Source organism: Notolepis coatsorum, assembly GCF_963971535.1.
Source record: "Notolepis coatsorum genome assembly, chromosome: 8".
Taxonomy (NCBI): domain Eukaryota; kingdom Metazoa; phylum Chordata; class Actinopteri; order Aulopiformes; family Paralepididae; genus Notolepis; species Notolepis coatsorum.
In genome coordinates, this window is record NC_140172.1 from 63,139,738 (window position 1) to 63,167,497 (window position 27,760).

Here is a 27,760-nt window from a genome sequence, read left to right on the forward strand (position 1 = left end):
CCCTCAAAGGGCCAAAGACCGTATAAATGTTAATGTAATTTAAAATAAATGTAGCTACTCATTTACATATTGTTAAACATGTTGTTTCTGTATTTATTACTTATTCAAGTTATACATATTGCATATGCATTTGCATAGATGTAAAAATATATGTTATTTTAACAAATAATTTTAGTTTATCAGAACCCCATATTACTCCATTAATCAATGATCAAACCATGCAAGTAAATAACAAAGAAGAAGATCATCAAATACAAGCTATGACATTAAGTTTGTTCAAAACCTTTTTGTCACAGTCAAGAGGGGCAGAACTAACAACTGAGCTGCAAAGAACACGTGGGACAGATGTAGCAGATGTTACAAAAACAAATGGCTGCACACAACCTTGCAGAGGCCATACATCCAACTAATGGAAGATAGTTTAATTAACTTTAATTAACAGATTGCAGAATGGGTACAGTACAGTACAGCTCAATACACACAATTGTTATGGGGATGCAGACCAGAGAAAGACTTTCGACTTGTTTACATCAGGGTCCACCATTTTCTATTCATAATGAAATTGCTATTATGTGTCTGCATGAACACACAACTGTAACTGTACTCAAAAATAACAAAATAAGGGTTGTCTCAGTTCACAACTATATTGGTCAAGTTTTGGGTGGGACTTGTTTGCGTCCCTACAGCTTCTTATTCAATTGAGCGAGATGCTCGGTTATGTCACACAGCCAGTTTGCATCTGACAGTTCAGACAATATTTCTTCAACCCTTTGTTACCTATTCCGCCTGGATCTTTTTTGTATTTTGTGCTGTAAAATTGTCAAAGAATGTCTGAGGAGTAAGTGCTTTTGGCTTTTTTCCTTTGTTACTTCATTAATACCTCAGATGTTCAACATACATGTATTATGATTAATGTTTAAAAAAAAAAAAAATTTTTTTTTTTTTACCAGAGCTATTGGGGGGCCACATCAAATGACGTGGCGGGCCACATTTGGCCCGCGGGCCATGAGTTTGACACCTATGGTCTAACCGAACGGTATCTAGCCGGCTAGCTACTGATAGCTCCTGATATCAACAAATGCTCCAGCAATAGTCTAGTAGATACGTGTATGATACTCTGTTAGCTCACGTTAGCGCAAGTTAGTTCACTGTTCAAAACGAAATGTCCCATTGAACTAAATAATTCACTGAGGCGTTGTATTAACGTTATATATCCGGCTAGCAGTAGCTACAGATAGTTCCTGATATCAATGTCTTATAACACTGATTCGACGCGTATTCGAGCTGAGGGCTTGCTGAGCACAGTAACGTTATACCAATAGGGCCCAGCTGCAGTGCAGGAGAATCCTGGCCGTAGCTCGAGGCTACTCGAGTATAGGTCCAGCTGCAGCTCCGGAGAATCCTGGCCGTAGCTGGAGGCTACTAGAGTACACACAGACAGTGGAGCTTGTTGCGTGGTGGTGATGTCTCGCAGATAATACAAGTACAAGTCTAATTATATAATATATATATTTAATTAAAAAAAAAATTATATAAAATAATTGTTAATTTCTTTTTAATCAAAAACGATCGGTATCGGATCGGTATCGACCGATATGGCTCACGACGATCGGTGATCAGTATCGGTGGCAAAAAACGTGATCGGGGCATCCCTAACACACACACACACACACACACACACACACACACACACACACACACACAAACAATATATAGTTAAAGACAAAGATCAAAGAAGTATAAATAAAAACTATAAAAATATTGCCCTGAGGGACAGGACAAGGTAGTCTGCCGATACCTGGCCACCAGATCCTGGCTGAGGCATATAGTACCAGAGTAATATAAAATGACTTTTGTCTTGTGATGACACAGTTCACTCAGCTGTACTCAAGAGGGTAGTGTCTAGAATCTAGATCCCAGCAGGTCACTGGCTGTGTCCAGTAAGGTTAGGGTTAAGTAAAGGCAATCGTTTGCAGCTCGGGCCGACAGGTGACGACCCACTTCCCAGTCACAGCCCAAGGTCCTTCCCGCGTGATGGGATCTAGAACCCACTGTGCTCGGAGTGCCGGTCACGCCTCGCTTCCCTCCTCCCAAGTCATAGCTGTGAAATCAGCGTCTGTAAGGGTGACCGTGTACGGGCCGTCCACTCTCTCCGGCTCTACTTGCTCCGCCTCTCTGCCGATGCTGTTCAGGTTGTTTACCCTCCAGGAATTAAGCGGGCAAATTGATTTATGAAAACGCTGCGAATGATGACAAGAGAGAAGAAGATTTAGTGATGACAATTTGTATCAAGCTATAATTTATATCTAATCTTGTACAATAAAATGGTGGGTCGCAATCTCAAGTGCCCATGAAGTAGATTAGATTAGATTCAAGAGTGCAAATGTAACAGTAAAGTGCAATAGTAATATACAATGTACAGGTGATTAAACTGGATATAAAATGTATAAATTAGCACTACTGATAAGGGGCGGCTACGTGGCGTAGTGGGCAAGGCGCTCGCCACGAATGACGGAGACGCTGGGCTTGCCTGTTCGAGCCCAGCGCTCCACATTGCTTTCAGTTTAGCTGGTCGTTCATACTAATACACATTGGCCGTATTAGGGGGTGGGAAACTGATGGGCGGGGATCGGGCGTTGTGGACAGCGACTCCTACAGGTCCTATAGGAAGTGTCGGGGGCAGCGTGAGCCTCCCACGCGTTACTCCTCGCCACTGAGAGATCGAGCTGCGCAGGTGAAAAGATGCGACTGCTGTTACCTCAAGTACCGGAGGGGACTTGTGCTATGTATGACTTAGTCCACATTGCAGCCGGCTTGTGGGAGGCAAGAAACAGCGTTCGTGACAGGGGAGGGTTGAATTGGATGATACGAAATTGGGATGGGAGAAAATATAGAAAATGGGAGAAAAAGTGGATAAAAAAAATAGCACTACTGAGTAATAGTGCTAATCAGATGTATGTAGAGTTGTAGTATTAATATGTACAGTGATAAAGGTATAAAGACACTATGGTAGTAAGTCGTACTGGCCAGCAGCAACAAGTTTTTGTCATGTTGCTGGATGTACTGTACAGCTATATGCCTATGCATGCCAAAACATAGAAAAAAAATAGCATTTTCCTATTTTTACATACAAATCCTGCTCTAGGAATGTAAAAATAAACGACAAATAAAATATTATCCAAATCTTATCATATAAGGCTATGGTTACACTGGTCTTTTCATGCAACTTCTGGAATCGGAATTTGAACATCCAATCACGCCACATTTGACAGTTCAATGCAAGCTCAGTGACCAGTTCTGATTTCATTATCCATTATGAGACAACATTCCTGGCCATCTGGCAAGACGGGCAAATTCCAGATGGGCTGCCTGAGCTATGGACCGCTCAAAAGAAAAAAGATGAATATATGATTACATAAATAAAAGTTTTAATCATTTTGACATAACTTTATTTGAAATGACTTATTTTGGCCCAAAACATTTTATACCGACCCTTTTATATTTGTACTTTTTTTTTTTTTTTTTTTCCCTCCATTTTCCTCCGATTTTCTCCCATCCCAATGTTAGTCGTATGCCAATTCCCAGTCCCTTCCTGGTCGCTGCGCATTTACCCCCCACAGTCAGATCATCTGGGAGAGTGGAGGCTACCACGTGCTTCCTCCGACACATGTCCAGCCAATCACCGCTTCTTTTCACCTGGCAGCGCGGATTCTCATCGAGAGGGCGTAGCGTGTGGGAGGACCACACTATCCCCCTCAAGTCCTATCCGCGCTTAGCAGGCGCCCCGACCGAACTGTAGGAGTCGCTGTTTACAACGACCCGGACCCACCCCGCCAGCTTCTCCCACCCTCTAATACAGCCAATTGTATTAGTGCAGACGGCCAGCCAAGCTGGTGACAACCCCGGAGCTGTGAGCTGGATTCGAACAGGCGAATCCAGCTCACAGCTCCGGGGTTGGTGACGAACGCAATCTCCGCTCGGCCATATATTTGTACTTCTTAATAAATAGCCTAATCATCTTTTCCCAGGGTTCCCAGGCTGCTAACGTTAGACTGTCAAGTGAAGGACGAATGTTTTTCCATATTGAAGGACAGAATGACAGGTTGGAGGCCTTCATGCTTATGCATAAATTTACGCTAACTGAAAAGGAGATCCGGAAGCTTGATTGGGACGATATGCTCAGAGCCCCTAGCTCATGGAATGAACTTCAACAATCCTTAAAGCCTGAGATTCTCCCCCCTTGCAGAGTTTAAAACCTTGATCTCCAACCTTTGTCAATCAAGTTATACATGTTTTAATTGATTTGTTAAAGGAAAACTCCAACATTTTGGGAAATTAGCTTATTTAACATTTTCCCTGGAGTTAGACAAGAAGATACATACCTTTTTTGTCTCCGTGTGTGCATTTAGCTTAGGGAACAGTCGCTCCGTTAGCATAGCTTAGCTTCATCACTGGAAGTGGGGGGGTTTTAGAGCCTGACGTTCCCTACAGTGCCCTACAGTCACCAAATACACTCCAAAACGTTCCTGTAAACATGTTGTGACCTGTGTATTTACCACGTGGAGAAATAAAAAATAATTGAATTCGACAATTACGTTTTCTAAGGAGATATACTCGGAACTATTTTTTGCCGAACGACTCGTCTCTGGGCGCAGTCAGTGATTTCTACGTGGAAGCCGCGTTTGTTTACATTCTCATTCATTCATTCAAAGGATCCGAACCGATTGAAGTTTATGGATACCATGACTTAAAATCCTCTTACCTTGACGATTAAAAGACTCTCCAATTTAGAAAACAGTAATCCAATGGCTGGTATTGATAATATACTATTAACTACTGCACGCTCGGAGCTAACCGGAGCTAACACTAAAGCTAATATAATGACTTCCTTTCTGGGGGGGGGGGTTTCAAAATAAAAGAGCGACGTCTATAGCAGCGGAATACGTTTATTTTGTACATTATCTAACGTTAACACGAACCTAAACTAACTTTAGGTTAGTTATAACGTTAGTTTAGACAGATAATGTACGTATTTTAAAAATAGAATGAACAGAGCAGTGTTGTTTTTAAACAGTACAGTGTGTGTGTGTGTGTTAGTTTGATGTATGTCAGTTCGGTCTTTGTGTGCCAAACATTATTTAAGGCTGTAAACACTTCCTCCTCATGGTAAAATGATGTGCCTGATGTCAAACTGCCTCATTCTTTCAGTTTTTGCATGACTACGTCCTTGAGAATAACTGAAAAGTTGGATTATTTTTAGGCTATATATATTTTATGCTGAATCTGGTATTTTTGGAGTTACATTTTTTTTTTAATAAAAAAAACAATATATCGAACCGAACCGAAAACCGTGACCACAAAACCGAGGTACGTACCGAACCGTGGGTTTTGTGAACCGTCCCACCCCTAGTAAATACACAGGTCACAACATGTTTACGGGAACGTTTTGGAGTTGTATTTGGAGTGTATTTGGTGACTGTAGGGAACGTCAGGCTCTAAAACCCCCCCACTTCCAGTGATGAAGCTAAGCTACGCTAACGGAGCGACTGTTCCCTAAGCTAAATGCATGCACAGAGACAAAAAAGGTATGTATCTTCTTGTCTAACTCCAGGGAAGATGTTAAATAAGCTAATTTCCCAAAATGTTGGAGTTTTCCTTTAACCTTGCTCTTTGCCTCGCCTTGTTGTCTTTGTCATGATTTTATATGCTAATTTCTGTATTTCTGTTACTCGACGTGACTGTAAATGAGGGAAACCTCAGTTTCCTTTTGAGTTTAAATAAAGGGTTGTTTTTTGCCAACTACATGACGGTGTGCTCTTGTTATTATTTGGCTGTGTGATACAGTGTAGCTGGTTTTTAAACTGGAATCGGACGGAATGTTGAAGCTTGGGAATGCTTTTCAAATACATTTGAGCGTGGATTATAAATGGGTACATCTGAGAGTTGTTTGGTCGTGTTGTAGCAGCCCTCGCTAGTATTCTGCCAGTGTTCGTTGTTGTAAGTCAGCTGTTTTGTTTCCTGTGCACCACCTATTGTGTGCAAGTCTTTAGTTGTGGCCCAAGGTTTCTATATTATGTTTCATTGAATATGTTCTATAGTATAGTAGTATATATTTTATCGACATCTCCAGTGAGGTTAAGGTTAGGTTTAGGTTTGTATACAAACAGTGTTAAAAAAAAGTGGAGATTTTAATCAGATTAGGATATAAACCATCAAGTATTCACTGTATTAGTGGTTTGGTTGTTGTTTTTATGTAGAATTACCCAAAACATGTACATAAAATGTATAGTGAACATAATGCCATGCCCCCTCAGCCTACTGAGAGTTAGCTGTGCTCAGAGAGGGTGACCTAAAACCCTTATAACAAATTAAATTATACTTCTGAAGCTGAAAAGATTATACTTATGACATTAATAGTCCAAAATAAGCGGATTAAAACATCATTGTACTGTATCTTTAACTTATATACATTTAAAAATAGAGTTACTGACATCAATACGAGTTACATAATGATACTAACGTCTCTCAGTGTTCCGGACTCCTTGCAGATGGCAACGATGGCCCAGATGGGGATCTGCAGACAGCAGGTGGCGCCCATGCACACGCCCAGCGCTTTGCCCCAGAGTGGAAACACGTAGGACCCGTAGTGGAGTGACGTGTTGTACATCTCAATGAAGATGTAGATCAGGATGAACTGGAGCCACAAGGAACACACACAATGTCAGGAAGTGGAATATGTCATTTCAACAAACCAAAAACATGATGGCAACTCAAGGTGTTTAAAACCCCAAATTGACCTATCTCAAACACCACCCTCTTTTCCTGATCGTCCAATCACAACATGTTGCTTCCCTCGGACATTATTATTATTATTATTATTATTATTATTATTATTATTATTATTATTATTATTATTATTATTATTATTATTATTATTAACACACTAAAGGAAAGGGGAAAACACAAAAAGCATAACCGGGCCCCTTTAAGGAAGCAGGCTATAGAGAGGAATGCTACATGGGGGGAATGTGGATGGAATGGAATTTTGGATTGGATTTCAATCAATGAATTTACAATTCATTTTGTAATATTATTCTAGGATATGATGAGTTAGGTCCTCACACAATTCATCTTGTAATGTTATTCTAGGACATAAATTGGGTCCTCAGTCACACAATTAATAATTAATTTGTAAACCATTATTTTTATTAAAACACTCCTCTTACCGGGTGCAAACAAGGCTCTTGTTCATATTTAGCACAGGGTATGTTGGGAGGCTGACCAGACTATATTGCACATGCTCAGAAAACGTATGCCATGTCTCCATTAGCTATGTTCAGCCTGGCTGGGGCTAGCCATGGTCTAGCATGGTATGGTTGGGTTTGTGTCTCCATTGTGTTTCTTGTAAACTCTCCGGTTACTAGGCAACCTTTCAAAATTCACACCAAACTATGATGATACAACAGTCTCAGCTGACTTTGGCCAGGTTGTGAAAGGTGGCTGTCTCAGCCAGGGTCCAGCCAGGTTTGGCCAGATTCTAAAGACTCACTGTGCGCTAAACCCTGCCTAGTGAAGACGAGGCATCACTTGGGCTGTAAATACAGGATCAGATAAAAGGGGGCACCATTTGCAAGGGGTGCTCGGGTTTGTTTTGGTTTTACAAAAACATTTAAATAAGCAATTGAATATGAATATTGGTTATGTCGTCCTATATTCATGTCACCTTGAATTGGTGCCCACTTCTAACTAGTCATCATCCATTTAGCTCACCAGTAGCAGAAAGGGAGTGCAGAATACCCAGCATGCTTTGAAGTAGAGAAGCACTTTGCTACACCATGGAGGGCAACGGCAAATCATGTCGATGATGTCTTGACAAAACTGGTTCACACCTGGATATAAAAACACATATCATCACAAATAGAAATATTTATCAACACATCTGGATAAACTACAGCACAGAGAAACATGTTGAATAGGTCTGATGAATAACAAGGTTAATTAAAAAAAAACAAAGAAACGGGTGGACAAGAAATGTGTCTGTTACTGCTCGACCTTCTCACCCTACCTGATTTCCCCGCTCTTTAAGATTCATTACATTCTGTGTAGAATACATTTTTCAAATACCAAGGCCTGTACCAACGACTGAAGTTTAGAATGAACAAAACATGTGGCAAGAGCCATTATGAGCATTATCCAAAAATAATATCAGTTTAAAGGAACACACCACCAAAGAAATAAAGCGAAATTATTCTGCCCATAATCTCACACATATTCCAATATATATATAAGGGGTGTGTAACGATATATGTATTTGTACTGAACCGTTTCAGTATGGGAGCTTTGGTTCAGTACACACCATGTACCTTTTTCTTGCGTGCAGAACTTACCGGTAATTTAAAACTCCAAGTCCCCCCCCTTCCCAAAATCTAACTTGTGCAAAAGGCCAGGGCCCTCATTTATCAATGGTGCGTATGCACAGATATATGCGTAACCCGTGCGTACGATCATTTCTAAGCAAAGTGTGGGACTTATCAATTTTAACGTGTGCTTGACTTTGTGCATATATTTACGCACAGCTCAGGCCGTGCGTATCTGGCGCCCAGCGGTAGAATATGAAGACTGCAGACGGACGGCATTATGCTTTCATCAGTTTCATGCATTAGTTTCAACAATGACGTGTTCTGTATGACCCGTAATTCACTATAGTGCATTGTAAAATAGCGACATTAGTGTAATTATTGTCAAACCCTAAATGGCATTTGGAATAGGTATTTCCGAATTAATTCAGCCTGGTTCATAGCATTATTATAGGAATACTTCTCGCCGTGTGCACTCAGATGTTTTCAGAGATATAGGGCATGTCTATTTGCAGAGAGGGAACATAATAATATTAAGTAGAGTTCGCTACCCGAGACACATTCTCCTTGATTTGTACCGCAATTCGAGACCCACATTGGAGCGTGGAGCAAATTTGGCTGATAATGTTGTTGCCGGTGGCTGGGAGGAACACGACTCATTCAGGCCTAATTGTATTTAATTCAATTGTAATGTTATTGGTATCTATAATTAAAACATCACTTAAATGCAGATCAGGGTTATCCACTGAAGCCATAATAACTCTGACCAAAACCACGGGCTCACGAGCGCACAATAGGCATTGTAGAGCGCAGAGTTGGCCTGCTGAAATTGATTTAATTTCAGTCATTACAGTGCTTAATGTCGGGTCAGCTTGTCATTTATTTCTGTCAATGTGCTGTTTCTGTAGCAGGACTGGGTCAGTCAACATCCTTGGCTACCGGCGCACCGAAGATAGTCTGCAGTCTGCACGCTCCCTCCTCCTCAGCGGAGTTGTCTGTGAACTTGACAACTTCATTGGATTTATTTATTCTCTAAAAATATCTATAATCATACGATTAAATATTGTTTAAAATAAAACGCTAAATACTATTATTCTGTGTGTCATGTTTCCAAATAAGATTGTTCACAACGGGAAATGCTGTATACGTTGAATTAGTTGGTTAGACCTCGGTGATCAATCTCGCTCGTGAAGTTTCTCAGAGTTCGCTCGGGTTAGACCATTATTTCACATCCCATGGGGGTGTTTCATGACCATATATGGATAATCGTGCACAAGCATAGACGTTAAGAACAAATGGTATTTATCAACACGCAGTGTGCGTAGGACCTGTGCACGCACGGTTGGTAAATCCCGATTTTTCTGTGCGTAGACATTCTAAATTCTGTGCTTAAGAACGAAAATAGAACACTTTCTAAGCATTGTTGATAAATGAGGGCCCTGTTGTTTGTTCAGCCCACACACACCACTGAGAGATTACCTGTAATTTAGCATAACCTCATAGTATGGCGAACGTAAACGACAAGCCAGAGCTAGAAGCCCTACCCCCCCCCCCCACACACACACACACACACACCCTCTCTCTCAGTGTGTGAGGAGGAATTGGTGCTAGATTGAGAAGGGGCTGAAGCGATATATTTTCCTTGGCATGAAATGGGAAATAGTAACCAAACCATTAAGGACCTGCGTGACGCTTCTGTCTCTATTGATTATTCAATATCTACAAGTTTGATTATTTACAATAAAGTGCTAAAAACGGAAAAGTAGGATAATTAGATTCTTGACGCCCAAAATAGCATTAGCATAAAAATGCTACGACAATTGATCAAAATCCAAAGTATTTCCAAACAGGGCTTTTAGATTGCAAATCACTGTCTTCGCGACTGAGTTGGGTTCTGAATTATCTGCCATCACACCATGGTTGTTACTACTGGCACATTCTTCAGCTTAATGAAAGAGACGTTGTGTGTCTCTTATCCGTGATGCAGCGCATTCAGGCCCATGCGAGGAGTTGAGACTGAGAGGAAGACAGTCGGGGGCTGTTTTTTTCCACAATCTAATATTAACTTTACAAATCGAATGTATGTTTTTTTTATTTATTTTGTACAAGTGGATTATTAATTTGAATATAGAATATTCGTTGACACTGTGTTACCCCCGAGTAGAACATGGAAAGCCACGTTCTGCAAACTTTCCCCCACAGTACCGAAATGAACCGTGACTTCAAAACCGTTACACCCCTAATATATATATATATATATTGAAGGATTTGGGGTGCTTTTTCAATGTATGTGATGTATAGATTGGGGGGAGGTGACCACAGCTAAAACGGTGAGATCGAAATGTGCATGGAAGACGGTGATAGAACGGTGACCAGTGGATTGAATACACTGCCAGCGAGGGTGTTTGTTGACATTCCTTGTAAGAACATCTGAGATAAGAGCGAGTGTCTCCCAGAGCAGGAGGGAGAGGGGTGACCTCTTTAATGCAACAGTGAATGAAACGTTTAATGGTGTGAAAGGTTATTAACGCAGTTGTCATGACAACGCGGCACATGACAACCAGAAAGGGGTGGGCTATTGTTGCTACGGCGAGGATCTATAAGTCGAACGGTGTTTCCGGGTGTAAGGCAGACTAGAATCTGACCAAGAGCGAGTAGGACTGAGATCACACAGAAGACACTCTCTCCTCTCATTGAGAGGGGGGGGGGGGGGGGAGGAAGAATGCCACATCATCATTAGCTTCGGCTGACACGAGGAGGGTTAGGCTAAAGACCAGGCCTGAACACTATTGGACTGAATAACAAAAGGACGATAGACGAACACACCGAAAGATCATTAGAATAGACTCTTCAAGGACGATACAATTTGATAACATCTGATAACATCTGATTATGAGGTTCTGTTTATAGCAATAAAACAACGCTTTTCCTCATAAGGTATTTCACGGTGTCGAAGTGTCGAATTCTTACGGAGGTGGAGAATTAGTATGGTTTATGGATTGCACTAACAGGGGAGATAAGGATCTTATCAGCCAGTGTCGGAGAGACGTCAGGACCATTAAAATGACACAACGCAGAGGAATTGGATGGAGAGCCAAAACAGATGAAGACGTGATACTGGCCAGTTTGATCAGGATCTAACAGTTGGTGCCGATGACAGCCGGATTTGCAAGAGATTAAAACAACGGGAACAGTTGGTTGCCGAGAGATAAGAACAACGGAAAAAGACTTTTTCAATAATGGGACGACAGTGGACAACAGTCATCGTGTGTGGGAGAATCATGATCGAGCAAGGCCGGCCAGCCCTGGGAGAGAGCGGCGAGTCGAGTGGTCATGAGGCGGACCAGCGCTGTAGGAGAAACAGCGCTTAGGAGAAAGATGCGAGTTCACTGTGCACACGTGGTTGTTTTGATCTTTTAAGCCAAATAAAAACGAACAGATAGTGCATCCGTAAATAAGAAGCGACAGAGAAGCCAGCTGTAATAATATGAGCAGAGAGCCATGGTGAAAATCGAGGGTGTTATCTACAGAGAATGAAAGCAAACGAGGCAGGCTGCACAGTTTTGGTTTAAGGAGGGTAAATGCGAGATGAGGAAAGGGGGGGGGGAACGCTTGAACCAGATCGAAAAATTGTTAATGGCGGGACTGTTTTCATAACAGAAGGAAAGTCGAAAGGAGATTGTACCAGTGTGTATTATGTCCGATCAGGCAAGAGTATTAGTCTGAGAAAGCGTCCCCTGATAGGAAAGAGAGGAAAAACAGCTGTGTTTTTAGGCCTTGGAAGGAAGGGCAGCGTTCGTTTGTTTGAGAGAGTAGCCATTATGAGCGAGACAAGATGGCCGCGAAAGGGGCCACGAGGAGGATGATACAAGATGGCCGTGAGCGCCACGAGGAGATAACAACAGATAAGAACCAGGAAGTGACACGTCAACTAAACCACCATAGAGGAGGAGTAGGTCGCCACCTAGTGGCGGAGAGGGGGTAGTGCTGGGGAGTTTTCATTACCCATAGGGGAATATTTAGATATAGGCCTGTACTACCATCTAGTGGCGGAGTGATTCAATAGTCAATCTACTGCAGCACAGAGAGTGGATCTATTATAATAATAATATTAGATATAGTTTAATTATACAATGGATTAAATAAGAATTGCACAGAAAGATGGTGCAGCTATAGAGAATGGGTTAATTATGGAATAAAGAGGGAGTTTGAATTCCAGTGGGGCCTTCTCACACCTAATAGATAGGCAGGGTCTTCAGAAGACACGTCACCAGAAGAACTGGCGCGCGCTGGGGGTCAAACTGGGATGAAGAGTTGCGCGGAGTGGGTATCGGAAGCTGCAAGTGTCATGCCGGAAGACAACAAACAGGGAACCGCCCTGTAAGATAGATAATAGGTGTGGAGAAGGTGGTAGACTAATAGCAAAACAAGGGAAGTCAGTGTTGTGTTTCTGCTTTCAAGGGGGGAATGACACCGACAGCGATGGAGATGACCAGGAGACAGACTGGAGGAGGAGGAAGCCGCAGGGGCCAGGCACCGCAGCCTGGTACACAGATCATCCACGACGAGAGAGAGGAGACGGCGGCGGTGGAGGAGCAGATGTGGAGAGGACAGCCAGGGATACTGAGCAGTAGCAGACCAGGGGGGACATTTTTGCCTAGGGGACCGCGCCCTGGGAGGGGGACCAGCTCAGGAAAGGAGCAGTCACTGAAAGGGGCCCTTGCCCTAGAAGACGGGACCGGCCCAAGATGGGAGGTGTACTGTAAGAGGGAAGGGAGCGCTCCGATTTGGACGTGGGGTACCTAATAGGGGGGCCGAAGGGTTTAGGTGTGTCGTCTGAAAAGTTGCAATCTGTGTTTTTCTCTGTCTCTCTCCCTCTCTCTCCTCCATGACCGTTGTTTATCCTTTCTGGTTTGGGTGTGATGCGGGTAATGGAACAGCAGACGGCGGGGCCCTCATTGTTATGAGTCTATTTTTGTGTATAATTAATTGAAAAACCAAGTAGTCTGTTGATTCTGAAGGTTGATTAAGAATCAAAGGGGGGAATGAAGGATTTGGGGTGCTTTTTCAATGTATGTGATGTATAGATTGGGGGGAGGTGACCACAGCTAAAACGGTGAGATCGAAATGTGCATGGAAGACGGTGATAGAACGGTGACCAGTGGATTGAATACACTGCCAGCGAGGGTGTTTGTTGACATTCCTTGTAAGAACATCTGAGATAAGAGCGAGTGTCTCCCAGAGCAGGAGGGAGAGGGGTGACCTCTTTAATGCAACAGTGAATGAAACATTTAATGGTGTGAAAGGTTATTAACGCAGTTGTCATGACAACGCGGCACATGACAACCAGAAAGGGGTGGGCTATCGTTGCTATGGCGAGGATCTATAAGTCGAACGGTGTTTCCGGGTGTAAGGCAGACTAGAATCTGACCAAGAGCGAGTAGGACTGAGATCACACAGAAGACACTCTCTCCTCTCATTGAGAGGGGGGGGGGGGAGGAAGAATGCCACATCATCATTAGCTTCGGCTAACGCGAGGAGGGTTAGGCTAAAGACCAGGCCTGAACACTATTGGACTGAATAACAAAAGGACGATAGACGAACACACCGAAAGATCATTAGAATAGACTCTTCAAGGACGATACAATTTGATAACATCTGATAACATCTGATTATGAGGTTCTGTTTATAGCAATAAAACAACGCTTTTCCTCATAAGGTATTTCACGGTGTCGAAGTGTCGAATTCTTACGGAGGTGGAGAATTAGTATGGTTTATGGATTGCACTAACGGGGGAGATAAGGATCTTATCAGCCAGTGTCGGAGAGACGTCAGGACCATTAAAATGACACAACGCAGAGGAATTGGATGGAGAGCCAAAACAGATGAAGACGTGATACTGGCCAGTTTGATCAGGATCTAACACATATATATATATAACATTTCCAAGGAATTTGTACAAGATAGTTCATCGTTTTGGGATATGTGTGAGATTATGGTTTATTTTTTTGTGTGGAATGATCCTTTAAACACGTGCAAAAGCAGAAGAGGCCAGGTACACCAGACAGTGAGGAGATGAGGCAGTGACACGGCCTACGTACAAATATGTTTAACTGTAGTGAAGGATTAGAGATGTTTCTACCATAGAAGAAGAATAACGTGTAGACTGTAATGAGATTAGAGATATTTCTACCATAGAAGAAGAATAACATGTGAATTTTAATGAGGGATTAGATATTTCTACCATAGAAGAATAATAACATGTGAACTGTAGTGAGGAATTAGAGATATTTCTACCATAGAAGAAGAATAACGTGTAGACTGTAATGAGGGATTAGATATTTCTACCATAGAAGAAGAATAACATCACGTGTAGACTGTAGTGAGGGATTAGAGATATTTCTTTCTAGTACCATAGAAGAATAACGTGTGAACTGTAGTGAGGAATTAGAGATGTAACTTTCTACTATAGAAGAAGAGTAACGTGTAGACTGTAGTGAGGGATTAGAGATGTTTCTACCATAGAAGAAGAGTAACGTGTAGAATAGTGAGGGATTAGAGATGTTTCTACCATAGAAGAAGAGTAACGTGTAGACTAGTGAGGGATTAGAGATGTTTCTACCATAGAATGGCAGAATTCAAGTACTGTATCTACAAAACCTTCTGTTTAATCATCTTCCATTTATTCATTTGCTTAGATTTTTCAGGTCTGGTAAATTTTAGCATGGTGTTATTCACAGTCAAAGATCCATAGATGTCCCTAGAATCAGATACCAAGAACATGCAAATGGACCATATTAAAAAAAATTCTGTAAATGTGTATTCTAAGTTCTTATGGAATGAATGAGATAAAAAAAAATATTATAAAAAATAAAAGAAATTACAAAAAAAAAAAATTATTAATTTTGAGTTAATTTTCATAACGTGATCATTTGCTGTGTAATTAATTAATCTAATTAACGCGATAAACTGACAGCCCTAGTTTCTACCATAGAAGAAGAATAACATGCAGACTGTAGTGAGGGGTGTGAGATGTTTCTACCATAGAAGAAGAATAACATGCAGACTGTAGTGAGGGGTGTGAGATGTTTCTACCATAGAAGAAGAATAACATGCAGACTGTAGTGAGGCGTGTGAGATGTTTCTACCATAGAAGAAGAATAACATGCAGACTGTAGTGAGGCGTGTGAGATGTTTCTACCATAGAAGAAGGAGATGCCAAGACACATGAAGAGGGTGATGATGATGAGGCCAAAACTAGTGCTGAAGGAGTCGATCAGAGTGAACCAGTAAATCCCTCCCTGTGAAGAGACAGACATCATGATACATGGGTACACACACACACACACACACACACACACAGGTGGGAATCACCATGAACCTCACGTTTAGATTATCAACCATTATTTTCATACATCACAATTTCTGTCTTGAAATTCAATACAATGTGATTTTAAATTATTGTTTTTTTACACACACTCACATGGTTCATCATAACACACACTCACATGATTCATCATCATAACACACTCACATGGTTCATCATAACACACACTCACATGGTTCATCATAACACACTCACATGGTTCATCATAACACACTCACATGGTTCATCATAACACATACTCAAGTTTCAAGTTTTCAAGTTTCTTTAATAGTTGTCATACAGAAGTACAGAATACTTTCATACAAAATGCTTCTTACTGTTACGCTCCAGAGACTGTGCTAGACAAGATAGTATCAAATAACATAGTATAGCATGTAATTTAGAAGAAGAAAATGAGGTCACAGTGTTCGGTATAGACATATGTACAATGTTCTGAGTTACCATATAATATACAATACTATGCAGTGTACTAATGTACAGTACTATATAGTGCAAAGCAGAAATGGGATGAGGTGCAATTTAGGTACAATTTACAGTAAGGTGTACGAGTTGTAGTGCAATCCTTCATCAATAAATATAAAGTGTGGGGAGTGGGTGCTACAGTGTGTTTGTTTAAAGTGGGTGTGTGCTATAAAGTGTGTGGAGTGGGTGCTACAGTGTGTTTGTTTAAAGTGAGTGTGTGGGTGTGTGTGCTATGTGCGTTTGGTGGTTGTTGTTGTGTAGTGTTCATTGTTCGTTTAGCAGCCTGATGGCCTGGGGATAGAAGCTTCTTCTGAGTCTTTCTGTGCTCGCCTTGAGACTCCGGTATCGCTTGCCTGACCGCAGCAGTTCAAAGAGGCAGTTGTTCGGGTGACTGGAGTCTTTAATGATTCTCTTAGCCTTGCCCTTGCAACGCTTGTTGTAAATGTTCTGGAGGGTGGGGAGCCCCCCTCCAATTGTGCGTTCGGCTGAACGTGTCACTCTTTGTAGTCTGCTTCGGTCTTGTGCAGTGCTATTCCCAAACCAGGAGGTGATGTTGCCGGTCAAGATGCTCTCTATTGTACATGAGTAGAAGTTCTTAAGGATCTTCTGACTGACTTGGAACTTCCTTAGGCGCCTGAGGAAGTAGAGGCGTTGTCGTGCCTTCTTCACAACACTGTCAATGTGTGTGGTCCATGTCAAGTCCTCGGATATGTAGGCTCCGAGGTACTTAAAGCTGTTGACTCTCTCAACCGGTGCCCCGTCGATGCTGAGGGGGCTGTAGTCCCCGACCTCCTGAAGTCCACAATCATCTCCTTTGTTTTGCTGACGTTCAGGGAGAGGCTGTTTTCCTGGCACCATCCCGCCAGGACCTTGACCTCTTCCAGGTAGGCCCTCTCGTCGTTGGCAGAGATCAGGCCCACCACCACTGTGTCGTCAGCAAATTTGATGATTGTATTGCTACTCCGCTGAGCCACACAGTCGTGTGTGTACAGGGAGTAGAGGAGGGGACTCAGAACACAGCCCTGGGGGGCCCCTATGTTGAGGGTGATGGATGAGGAGGTGCAGTTGCCTGCTCTCACCACCTGGGGTCTGCCAGTCAGGAAGTCCAAGACCCACTGGCAGAGGTCATAGTTCAAGCCCAGGTCCCTGAGCTTGGCTACTCGCATGGTTCATCATAACACACTCACATGGTTCATCATAACACACACTCACATGGTTCATCATAACACACTCACATGGTTCATCATAACACACTCACATGGTTCATCATAACACACTCACATGGTTCATCATAACACACACTCACATGGTTCATCATAACACACACTCACATCGGTGACTAGGAGGAGTCCCATGAGATAGAAGGTGAGACACAGGCCGGCCAGGAAGAGAGTCTTGTACTTCATGTTCCTCTTGAGCTGTGGGAACTCATCAAACACCGCTGTGGTGATTCCCTCCAGATTGCCAAACTGCCAGATGACATGAGAGGGTTAAAAGTATTGGAAGGTGATGGGCAACACACAATGTCTCTCTAGAGAGAGAGAAAGAGATATGGAGAGATAGAGAGAGAGACAGAGAGAGATCGAGGGAGAGAGACATAGAGATACAGATAGAGACAGAGAGAGATCAAGGGAGAGAGACATAGAGATACAGAGAGAGACAGAGAGAGATCGAGGGAGAGACATAGAGAGACAGATAGAGCGGAAGAGAGACAGAGAGGGAGAGATACAGAGATAGACAGAGAGAGACATAAAGAGAGAGAGAGGGATAGAGACAGGGAGAGATAGAGAGAGACATAGAAAGAGATAGAGACATAGAGAGATAGAGAGAGACAGAGAGAGATACATAGATATATATAGAGAGAGAGAGAGCTTTTCATGGCAATCGAAGCTTCGGGGCCGAGATTCGATTTTAATTCGAAGCTTCGAATAAAAATAAATAAATAAAAATTATAATATTATATTTTATATATATATTATATATATATTTTTTTTATCTTATGTTGTGGGACTTGTACAGCACTTTGGTCAACTTTGTTGTTTTTAAATGTGCTCTATAAATAAAGTGGATTGGATTGGATTAATAAATTAATAATGAGTCGGGAGCTGCGCTGCCTGGGCGCTGTGGGCGGCTGCTCTCCGTTACACAGCCAACAACATTACATTACATAATTATGTTGCAACCTTCGTTCATTGCATTGGAGGCGCAAGATTTTGCAGGTGGGAGGGGGGATACAAAAATTTATTTTGTATCAATTTTTTTGTATTAATATATTCAAATTTTATTTTCCCGTTTGAATCCTGTGCCCATCGAACGAAGCTTCAAAGCTTCGAAGTATTTAAGACAGCCCTAAGAGAGAGTATCATGGGTCTTACCAGGGTGTCGACTCCCAGCATGAAGAGCATGAGGAAGAACAGGATGGACCAGAAGACGGAGCCTGGCAGTAGAGCAAGGGCTTCTGGGTAAGCAACGAAGGCCAACCCAGGACCTGGAGCATCAAGAGAAAAGGAAACAAGAATACATCCATGAGGCACAAGAAAATAAACATGTCTAACTAACTAGCAAATAGAAAACTGTACACCTCACTGATCTAGACTCCTCTGAAATGGAATTTGGAAATGGAAAACACCAAAAAGATAAAGCTGATTTATTATGCCCATAAGATAAGATAAGATAAGATATACCACTGAGTGAGATGGAGTTCTACTGTACCACTGGGTGAGATGAGGTTTCTCCTTTACCACTGAGTGAGATGATCAGAGTAGCTACCTGTGTCTGTACCACTGAGTGAGATGATCAGAGTAGCTACTAGTGTTGTCAAAAATATCGAAGTATCGATACATATCGATACTGAATATTTAAAAAGGCTTCGATACTCATTTCCCGAAGTACCGATACTTTCTGCAGTATCGGTACCACTGCTGGCGAGTGTTCTACCGCAAGTTGTTGACGCGCTGTTCAGAGCGCTCAGCACGCTTGCCCCCCGGCTCCTCCGAGTCCAGCCCTCCCCCTCACAGAGTCACAGAGAGCCGTCTTCTTCAGTTAGTAAACAAACATTTTAGCTGAAGATGGTAAATGCAGAGCCTCCGCAACTTGTGCTTGTGGATAAAGAAAGCAGCAGAAGTGCTGTTTGGAGGTACTTCGGGTTTCAAGTAAACAACGAAGGACAAGCTACAAATGCCCCAATGCTATTTGCAAGCGGTGTTAATAGCAGTGCCAGCGCCGATCTCCATAAAGAAATGAAAGAGGTTCGTGACAGCTGCTCTTTCAACGTCACTGTGACTGAAGCATTAAACCATTAACTCTAGTTTAAAGGGGAACTATTTTACTATTTCTTTCACTATTTGGGCACTTTTACACAATTCCTGTGAGTCTATGGAACACCTCTGTAATATATATATTTTTTTTATTCATTGTTTTGTATTTCTAATCAAGTCCTCAAAAACAGCATTTTTCTACCTCAAGATCTCGAGCTGTTTTGAGCCTGGGCTGCAGGGCGGCTCCTAAACCACTGCGCCGCGTCATGTTCGCCTGAACATTAACATGCAGCAGTGACTATATGACATCACATATAGGCACATTTTCAAACGACTCAGTTCAGTGAGGGTGAATATTGTGAGAGGAGAATTGGAAGAATGCGCCAATATGAGAATTTTGAGACATAGATCATATTAATATAAGTTCACATAGCTAGGAAACAATGCTAAACACTCAAAAAGGCCATTTATAAGATAGTTCCCCTTTAATACATGATACGTTGTCTACTGATGGCGCATAATATCAACAGCTGCTTCGTTGTAACGTTACAGCTACCAGCTAAAGTTAGCCCCCTTAGCTTAGCTTGCCACCGTTATAAATACTGCATGGAAACGGAGTAACGTTAACGTGTAAACGTTATGTCGAGGTCATACAATACTACAGTCGACATAAGGTTAACGTTACCCCGTTTCCACCAAGTGTTTAAATAGCAGCAATCTTGTTGAAAATGTAACATTACTAAAATTCTCCGAGCATAGCCTCTCTCTCTCTCTGTCTCTCTCCATCTATCGCTACCTCTCTCTCTCGCTCTCGCTCTCTCTCTCTCTCTCTCTCTCTATCTACCGCTACCTCTCTCTCTCTCTCGCTCTCTCTCTCTCTACCGCTACCTCTCTCTCTCTCTCTCTCGCTCTCTCTCTCTCTCTATCTACCGCTACCTCTCTCTCTCTCTCTCTCTCTATCTACCGATACCTCTCTCTCTCTCTCGCTTGCTCTCGTTATCTTTAAATAAAAACTGTTACTAACTGTTCAGTTTGTGAGGTACATGCAACACAGATTACAGTGTTTACATCTGTCTGCTTGAGAAAATACCATGTTCTGCATTTGCAATAAAAATGATTGAAGTGAGATGAACAGTTATTTTTAAATGTGTGATCTAAAGATAAACAAAGGGTTTTAAAAGTGTTATATTTATCTTCTCTTAGTACCAGACTCGAAGCTGAGGAGAATCAACCAGCAACAAAAGCTAAATTTGTTAAAAAAAATAAAAAAAAATAAAAAAAAAATATATATATATATATATATATATTTTTTTTTTTTGGTATCGAAATGGTATCGAAGTATCGATACTTTTCAAGGTATCGTATCGAAGTCGAAATTCCAGTATCGTGACAACACTAGTAGCTACCTGTGTCTGTACCACTGAGTGAGATGATCAGAGTAGCTACCTGTGTGTCTGTACCACTGAGTGAGATGATCAGAGTAGCTACCTGTGTGTCTGTACCACTGAGTGAGATGATCAGAGTAGCTACCTGTGTGTCTGTACCACTGAGTGAGATGATCAGAGTAGCTACCTGTGTGTCTGTACCACTGAGTGAGATGATCAGAGTAGCTACCTGTGTGTCTGTACCACTGAGTGAGATGATCAGAGTAGCTACCTGTGTGTCTGTACCACTGAGTGAGATGATCAGTGTTGTGAAGGGCCAGATTAAACTGAATATATATATGTATCGTTTGATATACTTTGTATATTATTTATATATATACACGGAATATCCCTTTACCTGCGTACAGACCAGAGTAATATTCGCTCTCCTATTGGACAGCGGCCCCAGGCGCCAACGACCAAGCCCCCAACGGCAAGTTCAAAGACAACTCCGGGCATGTCAGAACATGCCCAGAGTCTGCGTAGTAATACGAGACAAGAACTGAGGTTGGGACTAGATATTCACTTAAGTATAAATACGGCGCAGGTGTAAACAGCATTAACTAGTTCAAACCTTACCACCTTCACCACGAGTCAACGTGCAGTGAAGTGAGCAACCTTGCGTCTAAATAGAGCATTTAGAACATGTGCGAATAGAATAGTAAAAGTGTCAGAGTTTAGTGAAGTAACGTCAAGTTCGACCTAGTTTAATGTGAAGTATAGTGCACAGGAGAATCGGCACCGGCGATTGCAGAACCATTCCTGGTTGGATTATATTGCTTTGGGACCGTGACCACCGGAGAAGAGCACCGTTGATTTCCACTGTCGTTTGGGATTTAACCTTGTGAGGATTACCACTCGGGCCTGCCTCTTGGAAGGGGCTGGCTAGCTGTCGTCAATGCTGTCGAGCATCTTGGATTACAACTATTGCTTTTGTCTGCTGATCAAGGGAGTACAAGCACCGACTCCTGTACCTGGAGCCTCTTTATTCCTCGTTGACTCAGACGGAGTACCCGAACTTTCCTCTACCCATTGTCTCCAGTTGGTACCGGTGTTGCCCTATATAATTGCTACTGTACCACAGGTGGCGTCAGCTTAGACCCATCATAGTATTCCTACTATTCTGACTTATGCTCTTGACTGACTTTAAGTATATTCTTCGCCATACAAGCGCGACCCTAATTCTCAATCTGTAACCTAACGTTGCCTAATAATAATAAATAACCCTCCAATAGAATTTCTGTGTCAATGCCGTGTTCTTGTGAGTGTTCACCATCAATATTTGATGTACTGTTTGGCCAGTAATTAAAGTACATAACTAGCAGTGGTTTAATATATCACAATCTTTAATACAGTCAGGGTTTTGTAACCCCTCAGTTACAATTGGTCCTTCGAGCCGGAGGGTATCAGTGTAATATTTAATATAATATTAATATTAACCATGGCCAGCGGTGAACACTCCCCAAGCGGCTCTCCCAAGCTAGAACGCCTGCAGCGCAAACGTCAGCCACCTCCATATCTAGAGGAATTCGCTTTCGTTCTACCCCCTAGCTCAGGGGTGGCCAACCAGTCAGAGACTAAGAGCCACAAAAAAATGACTGTGGTACCACAAAGAGCCACACCATATACCAGCGTTTCTCAACCTTTTTTTTCAGTCACGGCACCCTTCATGTGTTTATAGGTCTCACCCTCTGGCCTCTGAAGTTGCTAATGTCTTTTTTATTTGGGCCTCACAGGGTTAAAAGTACCCTGTGAGACCCACGGTTGCAAAATTACAAAATCACTTTTAGCCATTTAAAAAAATAATGTTTATTTAAAAAATGTTAAAGGGGAACTATTTTACTATTTCTTTCACTATTTGGGCACTTTTACACAATTCCTGTGAGTCTATGGAACACCTAGGTTTTTTTCAAAAAAAATGCATTGTTTTGTATTTCTAATCAAGTACTAAAAACCGCATTTTTCTACCTCAAGATCTTAAGCCGTTTTGAGGCTGGGCTCCAACCACTGTGTGGCCTGGTGCCAACTGCCACATCAACTGCCACATTATTATGCAGCTGAGAAATCTCTGACATCACAGATATGCACATTTTCAGATGACTCAGTTCAGTGAGGGTGAATATTGTGAGAGGAGAATTGGAAGAATTCGCCAATATGAGAATTAGAGACATATATCCTATTAATATAAGTCCACATAGCTAAGAAACAATGGTAAACACTGAAAAAAGCCATTTATAAGATAGTTCCCCTTTAAGCACATGTATAGTCAATTGGTCCTGTTGTTCAGCCTCACAATGCTATTTGATAGTAAATGTGTTTATATGTCCCACCCTCTGGCCTCTGAAGTTGCTAATTTCTTTTTAATTTGGGCCTCACAGGGTTAACCTCTTAAGCCCGAGATATACAGTAAAAGTGTATATTTTCAGAATTATTTTAACTGTTATTAGTGAAATATAAGATTATAGAAATCTCAGGGCATTGAGTCGGAAACCGGCGCATATTGACAGGAGGAAGTGGCACAGCCAAAAGTGAGTGTAGTCTTTTGAAGGAAGAGACTCAGGGCTTTCAAATTTCGAAAAACTACCCTACCCAGCTCACACCAGCCCCTGTCAATCATCTGACTTCTGTATTTACTTTTTAATTTCTCTTATTTTTTGGGATTATCTCCCACAAACCTGAACGTTATTGCCATAAAACAGAACGCAGTTAGTTTCTCTACCTTTCTGTGAACGTCTTGCAAAAAACGGTGTTGCAATATGATGAAAAATGGTGGAGAAATTTACATTATAAAAAAGATGGCAGAATTCAGTACTGTATCTACAAAACCTTCTGTTTAATCATCTTCCCTTTATTCATTTGCTTAGATTTTTCAGGTCTGGTCAATTTTAGCATGGTGTTATTTACAGTCAAAGATAATTTTTTTTTTTTAAATAGAATTGATATTCTCCTTTGGTTCATTACAATTTACTCAAGCCTAGTAACAGACACTATTTCTGACACTGATCCATATATGTCCCTAGATTCAGATACCAAGAACATGCAAATGGACCATTTAAAAAAAATTGTAAATGTTTATTCTACGTCATTATGGAATGAGTGACATAAAAAAAAAAAAAAGGTAAAAAAAAAAAAAAAAAAGTAAAAAAAAAATAAAAAAAAAAATTTGTTTTATTTTTTTTTATGGATGGAAGAGCCGCACATTGACGGGCAAAGAGCCGCATGCGGCTCGCGAGCCGCGGGTTGGCCACCCCTGCCCTAGCTTATCTAAACAGACGTTAAATACGGATAAAGCGGATAGTCAAAGCATGTCCAATCCTATCGACTTGGCGACCCTGCCAGTAGAGACCCCAGTGGGTTCAGACCAAATTGACTCAGCTCACGGGGGGGACCAGGTGGGACATGACATGACTATACCTCCAGACAGCGTCACCGGGATAGACCCCGGAGCGCTCCAGGATAAAGAAAGCGCTCCAGGGATAGAACCCGACACACAACCAAGAGAAGAGAACCGCGCCCAGGAGATAGACCTCGGAGCGCGCCAGGAGAACAGATTTCCAACAAGCCCCGTCAGCACCCGATCACCTCCGTCAGTGTCATCCCCCAGCAAGGCGGACCAGATACTGGCGCAAGCCTTGATCGCCACACTGACAGCCTCCACCGAAAGAGACCGACTTCAGGGTGAACGCGACCAGCTTCAAGCAAAGACGCTTAGTGAGCGCGAACACTCCGCCACGGAAAGAGAGCGCCTGCACGCGCAAATCCAAGCGCAAGCCCTTAGTGAGCGCGAACACTCTGCCATGGAACGAGAGCGCCTCCAGGCTCAACAGATGAGCGAGCGCGAACAACGAGAGCGCCTCCAGGCGCAACAATTAAGCGAGCGCGAACACTCTGCAGCGGAACGAGAGCGCCTTCACGCGCAACTCCAAGCGCAAGCCCTTAGTGAGCGCGAACACTCTGCAACCGAACGAGATCGCTTCCAGGCGCAACAAAGAAGTGAGGACGACCGCATAAGACTGGAGGAGAGGCGCCTTCAGACGGAAGAGAACATCGAACGAGACCGCGCCAATGCACAGCGCGACGCCGCCAATGCCCAGCGCGAAGCAGAGCGCGACCGGCTGCAGGCGCAGATGATAGAACAATTGATTGCCAGGGCGACACCCCCTCTCTCCGCACGGAGCTCCCGGAGATCATCACGACAAGGGTCTAGGGCACCTTCCCCTACCCGACAAAGCGACCCGGGACCCGGCCAACAGGAGGAACCTGTCTACGTCTCCGAGCCCCCTCCCCGACCGGTCCATACGAGACCCAGCCTACGGGAAGAACCGGCCTACGTCGCCGAAAGACTGAATAGAAGACTCCAGGACCTGGAAGAGGAAGAGGAGGAATGTCAAGCCCACCAGCAGCAACGTACTCTGGACCAAGAGGCCCAGTACAGCCCCGACTTCAGCCCTGAGTCACTGCACTACAAACCCCCGACCCAACTCACGGGTGAGTTTGACGTACAGTCAGCACCGAGGAACAGCACCTGGGGACCCGGCCTCTGGTACCCACCAAGTACTAACCCACGACCACACGTACCGGGAGACTCGCCCAGGAGGCCTCTTCCCCTACGCTCACCAATGTGCCAGCCATCCATGGCATCGTACCTTGGCACACCGACGTTCCCAGACTTTACGCGCGAGGACAGAGCACAGTACACGGAATTACGCATGTGTTTGGAGACTATGATGTCCGACGTCCCCGACGAGTCGTACAAATATGCCATCCTCCTCAAGCATCTCAAGGTGCCCAGAGCGCATAACATAGCGCTGGCATATTCCAACTCAAGCACCCCATACTCCGCGGCTCTGGTGGCTCTCGACCAGCGTTATGGACGCATATGGGATTACGTGATCCAAGAAATACGGGATATCGACCGCCTCCCCCCAGCCAAAGACAATAGAGCACTGGATGACCTCTCTATCAAGGTACAATCCCTCGTGGGGATGCTGGGGTCCCAAAAGGAGAAGGGGAGACATGAACTGTATGCAAATTCTAATGTGGAGCGAATACTGGAGAAGCTCCCTCCAGCCCGCCAAGAGCGTTTTCGGCGGCAGAGAGACCACCGCGACCCCAACGGCCCAGAAGCATCCCTCCTAGACCTAGCTGATTTCCTCGCCAGGGAGGTCAGCAGTCTACGACTGGACACATTCGTGTGGAGTGACTCTAGCCCTAGAGATGGACCGCGGAGGTTCAATGACAACCGCCGGTCCGTGACAGTTATGCACCAAGCCGAGGTTGAGCCACGGCAGACGAGCCACAACACCCACGTCAAGGAGAAGTGGAAAGCTGTCTGTCAGTACTGTGAAAAGGAACATTGGCTGTCTCAATGTGACACTTTCAAGGAGCTGACCGCTGACGAGGTGAGTCAGTGGATCAAAGCCAACCGCCGCTGCTTCCGCTGCGCGCGCAGCCATATGGCAGCTGAGTGCCGTTTAAAGAAGAAATGCAGCAAGTGCGACGGCGCCCACTTGGAGGTCCTGCACGACAGCAACAAGCGTCCGCCAGGAAACCAAAGTGGGCCCGTCACGGTGATGTATCAGGCAGAGGCGGTGTCACCACTACAGAAGATCCATAGGCCCCCCCCCTGGTGTACTTACTGCCGCAGCGGACACTCCATGTCACGGTGTGAAGCCTACCAGAAACTGACCCCCGCCGAAATGGATCAGTGGAGTAGGACGAACACACAGGACCACGCTCGCTGCGATACACTGCGCGAGGCCCACAAGAAAGGACTAGCCCGACAAGGCAACCCACCAACAGGAGTGCTCCACATAGACCAGCATAGCGGGAGCCCCCGAGTGCTCATCAAAGTGGTCAGAGTGCTCCTGAGTTACGAGGACAAGGTCCTGGACACTTACGCCGTCCTAGACGATGGGTCTGAAAAGACTCTCCTCCTCGCTTCCGCCGCAGCCCAGTTGGGCCTGCGGGGTGCCAAAGAAACAATGACAATCCGTACCATTAGAAGAGACCGGAAGACCATAAAGGGTGAAAATGTCTCCTTCACGATAGCAGCGGTCGAGCAGCCCGAGAAGCAGTATAGCATCACTAACGTCTTCACCAGCCATGACATAGGCCTGTCACGGTACAACTACCCCATCCCACAGCTGATGGCGAAGTACGAGCACCTACGCAGACTACCTATACCGCTTATCGACGGCGCCACACCGACCCTGCTCATAGGCTCCGACCACGCGGACCTCATTCTCCCAATTGAGGCGGCCCACATCGGACCCAAAGGATGCCCAGTCGCGGTTCAGACCCGACTGGGGTGGACGCTCCAGGGCCCCCTCTACGGACTTGACAGTCAACCCACGTCTACACGCTGCCTGCACACAAAGGTGAGCGACACCGGCCACTCTCTCGTACAGCCCGTTGAGAGGCTATTGACATTAGACGAGAGGCCTGTGAGAGAACCGTGGGCCCAAGAAGAGGGAGTTCCGAACTCCACCCCCCTCAGCTGCGCTCCAAGCGACGTAGCTGACCTCAAACCCAGCACCCCAAGCGACTTCTTGATGGGGCGGCCGGAACCGGCCCCTCCTCAGACGGGGTACAGACCGAACAAGAGGAACAGACAGAGGATGTGGAGACACAGCCAAGCACAGATCAGCCAGTCTCAGGCCCGCTTCCTCCTAAGCTCCCTACCATCCCTTCCAGCCCGTCAGAAGCGGGTCAAGGACAGGGACAACTTAAAAGTGGACACAGTCGTTATGATCATAGACCAGTCACTACCCCGAGCTGCGTGGCCGGCCGGCCGCGTAAGCAAAGTGATCACTGGTGCCGACGGAAAGGTTAGAGCGGCAGAAGTTATTGTCCAGGGGCGGACCTACACCC

The 27,760-nt window shown here is 43.9% G+C and overlaps 1 protein-coding gene across 2 annotated transcripts in view; it reads right to left on the reverse strand.

The window, feature by feature from the left end:
- Positions 1–909: 909 nt before the first annotated feature.
- The window catches only part of slc6a7 (solute carrier family 6 member 7), a 58,506-nt gene continuing 31,655 nt past the window's right edge, over positions 910–27,760 (reverse strand). For both annotated transcript variants that reach the window (XM_084320924.1, XM_084320925.1), the window contains 6 exons: positions 18,582–18,694; positions 17,538–17,675; positions 15,559–15,658; positions 7,771–7,889; positions 6,521–6,694; positions 910–2,240 (listed from right to left, as the gene is read on the reverse strand). In XM_084320924.1, coding sequence (XP_084177050.1) covers positions 2,070–2,240; positions 6,521–6,694; positions 7,771–7,889; positions 15,559–15,658; positions 17,538–17,675; positions 18,582–18,694 — 815 coding nt within the window. In that variant the 3' untranslated portion in view covers positions 910–2,069. The remainder of the gene's footprint in view (positions 2,241–6,520; positions 6,695–7,770; positions 7,890–15,558; positions 15,659–17,537; positions 17,676–18,581; positions 18,695–27,760) is intronic.